General features: G+C 35.1%; 1 protein-coding gene across 1 annotated transcript; it reads left to right on the top strand.

Annotated features, from left to right (window-relative positions):
- The first annotated feature begins 2,041 nt into the window (after positions 1-2,041).
- On the top strand, positions 2,042-12,224 carry LOC131933360 (metalloprotease mig-17). The gene is made up of 11 exons (XM_059290134.1): positions 2,042-2,176; positions 2,596-2,701; positions 3,908-4,013; positions 4,654-4,737; positions 4,929-5,047; positions 5,306-5,349; positions 7,139-7,250; positions 8,216-8,392; positions 8,883-9,015; positions 10,769-10,894; positions 12,165-12,224. The coding sequence occupies exons 1-11, from the start codon at positions 2,125-2,127 to the stop codon at positions 12,222-12,224; spliced, it is 1,119 nt and encodes a 372-aa protein (XP_059146117.1). The 5' UTR covers positions 2,042-2,124.
- Positions 12,225-12,989: the final 765 nt, after the last annotated feature.

The raw sequence follows: 12,989 nt of genomic DNA, 5'->3' as shown, positions 1-12,989 counted from the left end.
TTAGAGCGTCAGTTTGCCTTGCCATATTCGCTTTAGTATTACAGTTTTCATAATTGACTTCTGATCTGATGACTGGTTATTTAGGTTGACATCATAAGTAATCAAATTGTAGCAAAAAAAATAAAATTGTGAACATACTATAGAAAAAAAAAACATAATGTTGACCACATAATATATTCATCAACATGCCAAGCTCAAAGATAAAAAGGTGAACTCTTCTTTAGCTGAAGTAAACCAATGTGATATGATATTTCTCCAGTATCTAGTTCACTCCGTCCCCCTTACCTGCCAATACAGTCAAGCGGTTAGATGAAATTTCTTAAGTTCATAGAAAAGATAAAGATCCACGCTTCAACGGTTCGATGAACAAGTAATAAAGTTTTAACTGAAATTGTTTCTTAAAAAAATAAACGCCTACACATTGTGTAGCTACGGATGTATATTTAACTGAGCGTGTGTCTTCGTTACGATTTAAAAACTGCAGTTTTACTCAATGAATACTTAAACAAATAAGGTAAGTTACTGGATTATTCTTTTTAGGACTTCCATTTATAAATAAAAGTATTTTTAAAGGAGTATTTCATTATAGCTACATTGTTTAATTTTGGAAATTTAATGTTATACAAATCGGTGTTGTCAAGAGAGAAGGAGATAGAAGCGTTTCAATCTATTATTTTTACAGCGGGTAAAGTTTCCCTTTCACCCACGTTTTCATATTACATGACAAAATGTATTTTTTTTTGTTAAAACGACATCATATTTTATTACTTTTTTTTGTCGCCCCTCCAAAATTTCCTGAATGTTTAATAACTTTACGGAATACAATTGCTAGTTATCTCCTTTGTTACTCTTAAAAATAAAAATGGGAAGTAATCTAGGTAATTAAAGATCAATGTGAAACAATTCATTCTTTTGGCGTCAAAACACACACACACACACGCACACACACACACGCGCACACACGCACACACGCACACACACACACACACACACTAACACGCACTAACACACACACACACACGCACGCATACGCACGCACGCACACGCACGCACACGCACACACGCACACACACGCACACACGCACACACACACACACACACACACACACATATATATATATATATATTTAATTAAGTGAATTTTGCTGTATAAATGATAAGTTGCAACGACCAGTAGCAGTGCTGCTAGCATGTATACAAGAAACAAAGTTTTTGTATGCTTGAACTGAAACTTAATAGCTCCTTTTTAAAACTATTTGTTCAGTAAATCCTCATCTACAGAAATACATCACGTTGAACTTTAAAAGCCCTTTATAGACGTTTCGTAGCCATACTTTAAATTATTTCCCTTATAAATGCTGGATAACCTCCCCGTACGTTTCTTCTTGGGAAATTCAAAACGGAATTGATCGAAAGTTAGCCCTATCCTGCATGACCAAAAATAAACGCAACAAAGATCATTAATCTTGTAGCTTTAGTGTAGTATGTAGTATTTCATGTTTTTTCAGTCTCTGAATTTAAGTGTAGGTAATTTGTGTTCGATCATTTGTGATTTTTATTATTATTATTATTATTATTATTATTATTATTATTATTATTATTATTATTATTATTATTATTATTATTATTATTATTATTATTATTATTATTATTATTATTATTATTATTATTATTATTATTATTATTATTATTATTATTTTTATTATTATTATTATTATTTTGTGTTGTTGTTGTTGCTGTAGTTGTTGTTACTATTCGTCTTCTTCTACTTCTTCTTATTATTGTTATTATTATTGTTGACTTGTTGTAGTCGTTGATCTTTTTTTTCGTTTTCTCATTATTATTATCAGATTTTTTTTTGTATAATTATATAGGCCTAAATTATTATCATTATTATTATCATAATATATATTGTTATTTTTGACAAAGGCAAAAGCTGAATGATTATGTTTACGTTATAGAATAACGTTGACAGAAAAACGTATTCATTTTTAATCTAATCATTTAACTTCGATTATTTTATAATTGCAGGTGATTTGGTTAAAATAGATATAATAAGAATCACACTTTACCAGTATACCAAAGTCTACAAAGGCAACTAGGTTTTTAAAGGTTCAGTTAAAAATGAAAGGATTGATATCCTTTTCGTTTAACTGGAGAATTATTGCATTGATAGGTACGTATGTGTTCTTCTTCTTGTTTAAATAAAATATAGAATGAGAGACTTTTTAACTCAATTTTTGGGTTACAATATGTTATGATAGTATATATATATATATATATATATATATATATATATATATATATATATATATACAAACACATATATACAAATAATATACATATTTTAGGATACATAAACACACTCATATCTTTATATATATATATATATATATATATATATATATATATATATATATATATATATATATATATATATATATATATATATATATATATATATACTTTACATTATAATGAAAACGCAAACTGTCAATGCTTACATTTATACAAAGCTACACACAACGCACACACAACTAAGCTACCCCATAGAATAAATAGATCTAACATAAACCATTATATCCCTAACATTAGCACTTGAGCTAGGCTGCATTGTATGCTTGCCGCAGAGGTCACGAAGGGAGGTAACTACGTACACGGTGGATGTAAAGGTTTTCACAGACATTGAAATGTTTAACGGGTAATGTATTTAAAATGTGCATTCAAGTCCATGAATGCTTAACTTGTGACTTCTAGTTGTTCCCCTTTAAGACTGTTTAGCACATATGTTATTTTTTATTGTATTTATCTTTTAATTATTTTTTTTTGGGAGGGGAGGGGGAAGTCGAGGTATTTATGTGTGCATACATTTCGAAACTTGGTTTACTTGATCAAGTTAATGTGTATATATAGCTTATTAATACATTCATTTCTTCTGGCTCGTTTTTTTATTCTAGTGTTGGAAGGAGTTCCGTCCTATACAATTAAGTATTGCATGTGAACTTGTTTTGCGCCATATAGGCCGTTGACAGCTTTTCGACTTATAAGATTTTCGATTACCTTTTACTCAACTAATGCATAACAAGAACACACTACTTTTATAAATAGTAGTTTCGAGTTCGAATCAGAGTCAAGTCAGTTGAATGGGTACCTAACTCACGCTAAGGAAAATAAAGGCGGCTGGGTAAAGTGCTGATCATATTATTTCTTCGTATGCCGAGGTCACATAAACAGGTGAACCCTACTTCACTTGTCCCATAGACGTCAGGTTTAAAAGGGAACTTTACTTATAGCAATACACATGTTATAGGTAGATCATAGGGTATAACTAAAAAAAAGTAAAAATTCCTCTTTATCCTAACGTTCCATTGGGCAGATGAAGTGGAGTTCATATGTTTCTTGACCTCGGCATATAAAAGGATAATGTGGTCACTATGTCCAGCCACATTTTATTTCCCTAACGTGAGTAAGTTACCCATCAGAGCTGGGTGGACTTTCCACTAATTTGAACCCGGACCCGAACTCGAAACTATGGGGTTAGCAGTCTAGCGCTATACTCACTCAGGGTATAACTAGGTGGCTATAAATAGAATGTGTTAAAAAGATAAAAATTATATTGAGAAACTATATTGAAAACACAGACAGTATGTTACAAAATAGTGCTATACAAAAATATTATTTTAAAGATATTGTTCGAAGTAGTGTGAAGGAACCCGCTTTGAAATAAATGAATAGATCTACATTTGTCTGACAAACTATATAATTTGAGCTCTGTAATTTTGAGAGTTTCCTATTTAATTATATTATAATATAGCACTTTGAGACCAATCTTTTTTAAGTTTCATCAATTTTCTTGTGATTAATATATCATCTACACAATCTAAATTTTTTTTTCCTTCTTTTTCAGATGGGTAAAGATGGTCAATGAAACAGCATTAGAGAAAAATAATGACACTCTCAAAGTATTGACACAAAGTAAACTAAAAGAATACATATCGTTGTCCTTTCAGCAGGTGATTTAATTGGGTTATTTAAAAGAAAATATGTTAACATCGGTAAACTTTATTAAACGCTTGATTTACCGTTCCGGCCAGGTGTTGCTCTAGTCACTGATATCATCATTTGGTAAATTTATCAGAATTTGATTGCAAGCTTGTATGCCATAGAGATTAAAAGTTATTTATTTCATGTTTATTTTAGCTCAATACTTCAATACAATACCACATGTACATCTACGTAAGCGAGTATATGGATCGATACACGTGTAACAAATACTCTATCCGTGTGTCTAAAATACCCCTTATACGTGCCAACAACTATGTTAGTTATATAATACTTTACGAAAATATTTTTTCTACTATTTTCATCATATATAAAAGCTCACCAACTTATAAAATATTTAACTGCTGAAAGCACATATTTTGAAACATTTATATTTAGTGAGGGGTTATTTATTATTTTATTTTTATATGTATTTTCACAAAACAATAGTCTTAGATTATATACAAATCCTTTACATTCATTCACTTATAATTATTAATTTTTTAAACTCTTTATAACTGTAACAATGCTCCCAGCCACTTTCACTGACATTAAGTTTAGAATGTGAAAATTATTTCAATTAATGTTTAAAAAAACGTATTATATTTTCAGGCGAGTTCTAGGTTTAGTACTCTTAGAAATTCCGTAAATCCTTTTATGGTGAAATTACAACTCGTAGATGTTTCATTTGATTATGTAAGTACATTATTACTTACCCGTGTATCTAATTTTTAATGAATCATACAATTTAATGGAAAAAACTCAGTAAGAGTGAATAAATATTTTAAAATATAGATGTGGATTATTTATCCTTATCCCATCTTTAAGTTGATTTACGAAATTCAAAATTCATGTAACTAAAAATTCGTGTATTTCGTTTGCTTTAGAATCTTCTTGGGACTTCACTCACAATAGACGCTAATGAATCGCTCTACAAATTTAGAGACTGGCTCAGCTCAAGTAAAGAATCGAACGGATTGTTTGATCATGCGATGCTCTTGACCTCGTAAGGGAACCTAAAAGAAAAAATAAAATCATATTTATACATTCATTTTAAAAATCTGTATGATTTTATGTCTCCTTTTTAACATTAATTGTATTTTGAATTATTAAACAAGTTCTTTTCTAACAAAGTGTAACTTTAAAAAATACTATTATTGTCAGACAATAAGCTCAATTATATATCTACTTAGTTAATGGGAATGTGTTAATGAATATTTGTTTCAACATGCAATTTTCGCATATAATTTTGTATATTTCGCAGACGAAAATTGACATCAATGCAGATCCTAGGTGGGGATATTCAAGGTAAGTAAATAAACACGTACTTTTCCTCTTGAGGAAAATCATATTTAAAAAAAAAATCTAATATTAAAATTTAAAAATAGAAGAATAAGGAAATAATTTTATAAAGTCTTGTAACATAGCTAATATAAATTGAACACAATGTTTAACAATATTAACTTACATTGTTGAATAATAACGAGAGTAAATTAAAAATTCAATTCAAATCCAGAGTTTTGAAAAATCAAATAATTCCAGCATAGATTAGGTTTACATATTTTAAAAATAATATGCAGCTGTATGGCGGTAGCTTAGCGAGGGGGGGGGACACATATGTCCCCGGGCGCCGACCTTAGGGGGCGCCAAAATGGGTTGGAAAAATAAATTGAAAAGTTGAGGGGGGGTGCAAATCGAAAGTTTGAGGGGAGGGGGGGGGTTGCAAATCGAAAGTTTGACGGGGGGGGGGGTGCTAATCAATATCTTGAGGGGGGGGTGCAATTCGAAAAGTTTGTCCCCGGTCGCCGGGAAGGGTCGCTACGCCTCTGCTGTATGGAAAACAAAACCCGATTGGAAAATGTGCAGTAAATATTTTTTATTAACTATTGTGCAATGTCCTGTCCCCATTGTCACACGTCGTCACATAACACCAGTCCCAAATCAATGAAATGACGTTATAGTTTAGCCCAGGGGTCTCCAAACTACGGCCCGCGGGCCGGATGCGGCCCGCAAAGTCCTCTCATCCGGCCCGCGGAGATCTTTTCGTCCAAGGAAAAATCGTTTGTTGGTGATTGCTGAGAAAGTTTGCCTAGAAAAATCAAAGACATGCCTGGAAGAAACTGGCCCCCGAACTGAAATTTGATAGTTAATGCGGCCCTCGGACTGAAAAGTTTGGAGACCCCTGGTTTAGCCGAAGACCCTTGTCTTTTTTTTTTTCTCTAATTTCATTAAGGGGATATAACACAGCTAAGAATGTTGTTGTGAAAAGTGTAATAGAGTAGTTTCCCCTAGTATTGAAATTTCGTTTTTTATCGCTATTTTGTGCAATAACTTTTTTTCGCCCAATCTATAACGATTGTTCATTGTTCAATTTTTGTTACGATCCCCCCCCCCCCCCAAAAAAAATAGATAAAAAATAAATTATAATTTGAAATGTAACTTCAAAAAATGCAGAAGTAAATACAAACTTTTTTTGTTTTAGAAATCGAACAATGTGACTTCCAACAAAAAAATTCATCATAATCTGTATTTGGTTGCTTACTGCATTTCCATAAAATCAGTTTTGGTTCTCAATGAGTTAACTTAGCTTAACTGAGTACCCAGCGGATGGTTATATAAACGCGCGTAGTGCCTATAAATAGTTTCATTTGCTACTTCTTTTTTTTTTTCGAAAATAAAATTTTGATTTAGCCGAATTCAAAAATGATTTTTTATTACTAATTTTAATTTATAAATCTTAAGTCTTCACACCTATGTTAGTCTAAAAATGCTTCTCTGAGAAAAATTGCACTTTATGGGGGACAGCTCGCCTAGATGTAGAGCGCTAGATTGCAACCCGAATGTCTTGAGTTCGAATCCGGGTTCGAATCAGTAGAACATCCTTGAGTTAACCCAGCTCTGATAAGTAATTAAGCTCATAAAAGGGAAAATAAAAGACGGCTGGGCATAGCGCTGACCACACTATCATTTCATATGCCGAGGTCAAAGAAACAGATTAACTCTACTTCACTTGCCCCATGGACCGTTAGCCTCAAAAAAGGATTCGTACACTTGCAATGTTTGGTACAACTGATCTATTAAAACGTATTCCTCACAGGGCGTGCTTTTATTGGTAGACTGTGCTACACTGACGGCACTAGTTCATCCATTATAGAGGACAACGGAGGTTTTCAAAGCAGTTTTACAATGGCCCACGAGATAGCTCATAGGTAAAACAAAAAAAAACACTAATTTGTCCCTAAAGGTAAGTAAACCTAACTGCTATGATGTGAGTTACTCGGAGATGGGCGATGCTGCAAGTTGACTAACAATGTACGACGACGATCCAATTTAAATAAGACAAGACGGCGCTCTACATTTTCATATTGTATTACATGTAATAGACGTGACTACATCTTACATCAACGACAGACAGGACGAAGACTTTTACAACCGCACGAGACAACAACAAGACAAAGTGCCTTCCACTATTTTCCTTAACAACCAACACATACTCTCCAACGTCCCATCCTTACTTGCTTTGTCACGCATTCAGAATCTTTTATTAATTCCACTACACACATACTCTCAAATCATAAACATCTTTATTGAACAAATTCAACCACACACATACTCTCAAACTCATTCAATACAAGGTCCATTCACGACACTTACAGTAGCTTCAAGCTGGACACAAGGTGGTAAGAACATGGGTTTTCGCACCGGGAAAATTGAAGACAATCCTGGTAAGATATAGCAATATATACTTAAACTAGTGTTTGCACACCTCCAACCTGGAAATTTTCAAGCAGCCGGAAAAAGTTTTAAGGTACTCCCTCCTCTACCACACCTCCCCACTTCACCCCGGAGAAGAATATCTGAAAGAAACACTAGATGGGCTGAGGATATGCCAGGTATTGTATCCAGTGTTTCTTCCAGATATCTCTTCGGGGGGGACAGAGACCCCCCCCCCCTTCCCGAAGAAAGTCTACCGACCCCCCCCCCCTCAAGCGAAATGGATTTTATAAAGAAAACATACTTTTACCAATGTCCACCCACCCCCCCCCCTTATAAAATATTAATATTAATATTTCCCCCGGAGAAAAATGTCTGGAAGAAACACTGCAGATGGGCTGAGGATATGACATGTATTGTATCCAGTTCACACTGTTCACGACAATGTTTTACGTTCCAGCCTTGGAGCCAAACACGACAGTGAAGAAAATACCGGCTGTAGTGATAACAGCTTCAACACCATGTCCGGCTCGGCTCCGGCTCTTGGAGCCGTGTTCACACAGTGGTATTTCTCCAGCTGCTCGGCCAACACCATCAAAACCTATATCGACAACATCCCAAATGTAGCCGACATAAGGTAATATTGATTTGATAAAGAAGTGTTAATGTTTTGTCACGTGTTTAAAGTCAGTGGTTCTCAATCTGGGTTCAATTGAACCCCATGAGTTTGGTGTGTCAGTCTTCAGGGAGGTCGGAGGTCAAAACACACACACACACCCGACTTATATGATTTACTATTGGATTTTGTTAGTTCAAAAAATAGACGTCTAAAAAGGGTTCGGTGAATGTGCGTATGAAACTGGTGGGTTCGGTACCTCAAATAGGTTAAGATCCACAGGTTTAAGTGTTAACAAACTCAGCCATTAACCATTCACGGAGACTACACAGACATTACACATACAGTTCTATTCAACAAAAAAGTTGCAATATTTTATATCAAAAATTTGTTTAAAATTTAATTTTCTACATTTGGTAAAGATCATATTTTAAAACAACATTTATTATTTCTATGTTCAATCTAGAAAAATATAAATTGTAACAAATTTTAATATTTAATTTCTTGGCAGACAAAATTGTTTGACAGCGACCTGGCCACCACTACCAGAATTTACAAACTCTCTGAATTCAATTCCTGGACAAATATTCCCGCCAATCGAACAATGTCGTCTGATGTACGGCCGGTCTTCCAGTGTGTGTTACGTATGTTGTTTTTTTTTTAATTCTAGATACATTTTATTTTATTTTAACTCGCTACTTTTACAAGAGACGCTAGATTTTTTTGATAACTTCAAATTCATGGATATATTTTTCATTCGCTAATGATGCGTGCGAGCCTAGAAACGATGTATTATTTTTTTACTTATTAAGTGATTGTATCTACTTTAGAAGAATATAATTTGACCAGAGGCGTAGCGATGGGGGGCAGGTGGTACATATTTCCACGGGCGCCGACCTTAAGGGGCGCCAAAATGGGTTGTAAAAACAAATTGAAATGTCATTTTAGCATTATAAATAGTTTGAGGGGGGAGGGAGGTGCAAATCGAAAGATTGAGGGGGGGGGGGGGGGTGAGCAAATCGAAAGTTTGAGGGGGGTGCAAATTGCGAATTTGTTTTCGAGAGGGCGCCAAATTGAAAGTTTGTCCCCGAGCGCCGGGAAGGGTCGCTACGCCTCTGAACTTGACCCATTAGTTACATGAATAAAGTAAGTTCTTTATCTTGAAATTATGTTAATGATGCTTGAATAATAAAACTCACCTGAGATTATCATTTATTTTTACCAATCAATGCATTTTGAGCTATCTTAACCCTATTTTTCCGTACTCTCATGTGATGTGAAAGCTAGTAGAAGGCAATTTTCTTTACAATATTTTTTTTTTAAATTAATGTTAAGCTGTTCACCATGTATGTTTTTCTTATTTTAACTGTATTCTAAGTAGAATAGACAGAGGCGTAGCGATGGGGGGAGGCAGGGGGTTACATATGTCCCAGGGCGCCGACCTTAGGGGCGCCAAAATGGGGTGTAAAAACAAATTAAAATGTAATTTTAGCTGCATTATTGCATTATAAACAGTTTGAGAGGGAAGGGTGCAAATCGAAAGTTTGAGAGGGGGGGGGGGTGAAATTTGAAAATTTGCTCCCGAGGGAGGCGCCGAATCGAAAGTTTGTCCACGGGCGTCGGGAAGAGTCGCTACGCCTCTGAGAATAGATAATGATTGTTATTTGAGATTATGGTGTAGTAATATTTTTCTTTTTATATACGTTACATAAAAAAATAATAATAACTCTTCGCATTAAATATTAATTAAGTTCTGTTACGCATAATTGAATTTAAGAAGAGTCCCTTTTATATTACATTTTAGAAGAAGACGACTTAGCTCTAAATCCTTAGAAAACAATAATTTATATGAAAGATAGTTCATCGTGAAACTTACTTTTCTTTTCGCTTGAAAGTTGTGGTAACGAATTAGTTACAATCTACATAGTAACATTACTAGGGCGCCATTTGGTGCGGTACAATCCACATAGTGACATAAATATTACGTCATTCAGTGCAGTAACTAAAGGTGCCATTCCACCCACCCCCTCCCCGTTTTTCCCTCTTCCAGTGTTTCTTCCAGACTTTTTTCTCCGGGGGGGGGGGCACTTGAAATTTTCGGAGGGGGGGGGTAGACTTTCTTCGGGGGGGCGGACACTGTTAAAAATATATATTTTCTATATAAATTATATAAATTTCATTTCGTTCGGGGGGGGGGGGCGGTAAAAAATTTTCGGGGGGGGGGGGAGAGATGCCTGGAAGAAACTCTGACCTCTTCTATTTTATTTTTAAACTGGATAAAACATTGCTTTCACAATAAGTTTGACAATTTTTTTCTATTTGGTGTCACCGTGTATTGTACCGCATGTCTCACACATGCATTATAAGGCTGTTGACTGAACATATTATAAAATGTAGGGTGGTACCTTCAGTCAAGTCAATGAGATCTGCACGTCCATGTGGTGTCTTGACCCGCAGGTTGCAGGTGGCACCACCTGCAAGAAACATTTCGCGGCTGAGGGCTCGTCCTGTGGAGATGGACAGGTAGGTTGTTTAGGGACACCTCTTGTTATCAATATTTGTTGTGTTAATATTATTTGTCTATAGCTTAACCTATCAAGGTCCATATGCAATTTTACACCTGCAATAATTTGTATATGTTATCGTTCTTTATTCATATGCAACAATTTAAAGGCTATAGACGGATAGGTTATATCAGGGACACCTCTAAAATAGTTACCTCTTGGTATCGATATTTGTTGTGTTAATATTATTGGTCTATAGCTTAACCTATTAAGGTCCATATGCAATTTTACACCTGCAATAATCAGTGTTTCTTCCAGACTTTTTTATCCGGGGGGGGGGGGGGCACTTGAAATTTTCGGGGGGGGCGGTAAATTTTTTTCGGGGGGGGGGGCGGACACTGTTAAAAGTATATATTTTCTATATAAATTATATAAATTTCATTTCGTTCGGGGTGGGGTGGTAAAAATTGATGAGATGCCTGGAAGAAACTCTGGCAATAATGTGCATATATCATCGCTCGTTATTCATGCGTAACAATTTAAAGGCGATGGACAGGTAGGTTGTTTCAGGGACACCTATAAAATAGTTACCTCTTGGTATCGATATTTGTTATGTTAATATTCTTTGTCCATATGTTAACATATGAAGGTCCATATGCTATTAAACACCTGCAATAATTTGCAGGTGTATTGCTTGTTATTCTTGTTTTATCATTTGTAACCTTGAATGCCCATATAAGGGTCGGCCTTGTCTGGTCTATAAAGCTTATATTTGCCTAATTAAAATGTATCTTCTTCTTCTTCTTAAGGATACGTGTCAACTGGTTATGCGCTATAGATGCCGTTGACTCCGATTTCAGCCTGATTTTCTTTTTGGATTTGCTTCCATAGCGTTTGTCCAACCAAGAACAAACTACAAGTCAGCAATTGTTTGATTTTGGCGCATAACATGTTGACACGTGTTACTTAATTGTTTTGGAGGAAATCCCCTCCAATATTATATCTAAGAACGAATACAAAGAAGAAAATAATCCATTCGTTATCATATAATATCCTTCATATGTTATCGTTTATCATCGAAATGCTTTTATTCGAAGTCCATATATTATCATTATTCGCAGTTGATTTTAACATTGACGTTCAATTTATAAACATTCATAATACTTACAATATAATTTATAGGCTATGCTATCACTCATATATAAATGTCTGCACCTTCTAATACCCAAAGGAAGACGTAATTTTGAGATAACACATATCCCATTAAAACTGTTTGTTGTATTTTCTAGTGGTGCAGTCTAGGCAAGTGTACAACTGATCCAAGGGCACCGGTTCTTGGAGGTGAGTAGTCAGGGTTTGTTTATAAGCTCACTAAAGAAAACCTTATGGATATTTTTTTTCAAATAAATAAAACATACATGTGCGTATGAGCCAATAAAGTATATAGAAGAAAAACCAATTAAAATTTGTTATGTCTGAAAGTAAATAAATACATATATTTATTTGGTTGTGGGCACATAAAATGTATAAGTAAACCAAACTTTAAATTTCTAATTTTGATGATATATAAATAAATTCCTTCTTTCATAGACCTTCAAGTTCGTACAGGGAACTTTAGGTTAGGTTAGGTTTGCCTGTCGTCCCTCCTGGGACATAGGCCGCTGACAAGAGCTTTCCAGACGTCTCTGTCCTGGGCTAGTCTCTCCAACTGTCCCCAGGTGTATCCAATCTTCTTGGTGTCTTCTTCATGGTCACGTCTCCAGGTCTTTCTTGGTCTGCCTCTCCTCCTCAATTCCTGTGGATTCCTGGTGAGGGCCTGTCTCAGTTTTTTTCCATACTTTTTTCTCCGGGGGGGGGGGGGGGCACTTTAAATTTTCAGGGGGGGGGGGGGGCGGTAGACTTTCTTCGGGGGGCGGACACTGTTAAAAGTAAATATTTTCTATATAAATTTTATTTCGTTCGGGGGGTGGGGGGCGTTAGACTTTTTTCAGAGCCCCCCCCCCCCCCGAAAAGATGCTTGGAAGAAACTTTGGCCTGTCTTGTTGTGCTGGATACAGGCTTCCTGAGTGTGTGGCCAATCCATTTCCATTTTCTCTGTAGGATCTCTACTTCAA

This window comes from Physella acuta, unplaced genomic scaffold (assembly GCF_028476545.2).
Source record: "Physella acuta isolate Inbredline_101_S28 unplaced genomic scaffold, ASM2847654v3 ptg002472l, whole genome shotgun sequence".
In the NCBI taxonomy this organism is placed as follows: Eukaryota; Metazoa; Mollusca; class Gastropoda; family Physidae; genus Physella; species Physella acuta.
Note: the sequence above shows the minus strand (reverse complement) of the source record. Positions and strands in the feature narration are given on the sequence as shown.

What these genes read in the sequence shown, in the direction of transcription:
- LOC131933360 (XM_059290134.1), top strand. Translation starts at nt 2,125, where the DNA reads ATGAAAGGATTGATATCCTTTTCGTTTAACTGGAGAATTATTGCATTG. An exon ending in GCCCACGAGATAGCTCATAG is followed by an intron (nt 7,251 to 8,215) that starts GTAAAACAAAAA and finishes TTTACGTTCCAG; the next exon opens with CCTTGGAGCCAAACACGACA. An exon ending in GGTCTTCCAGTGTGTGTTAC is followed by an intron (nt 9,016 to 10,768) that starts GTATGTTGTTTT and finishes TATAAAATGTAG; the next exon opens with GGTGGTACCTTCAGTCAAGT.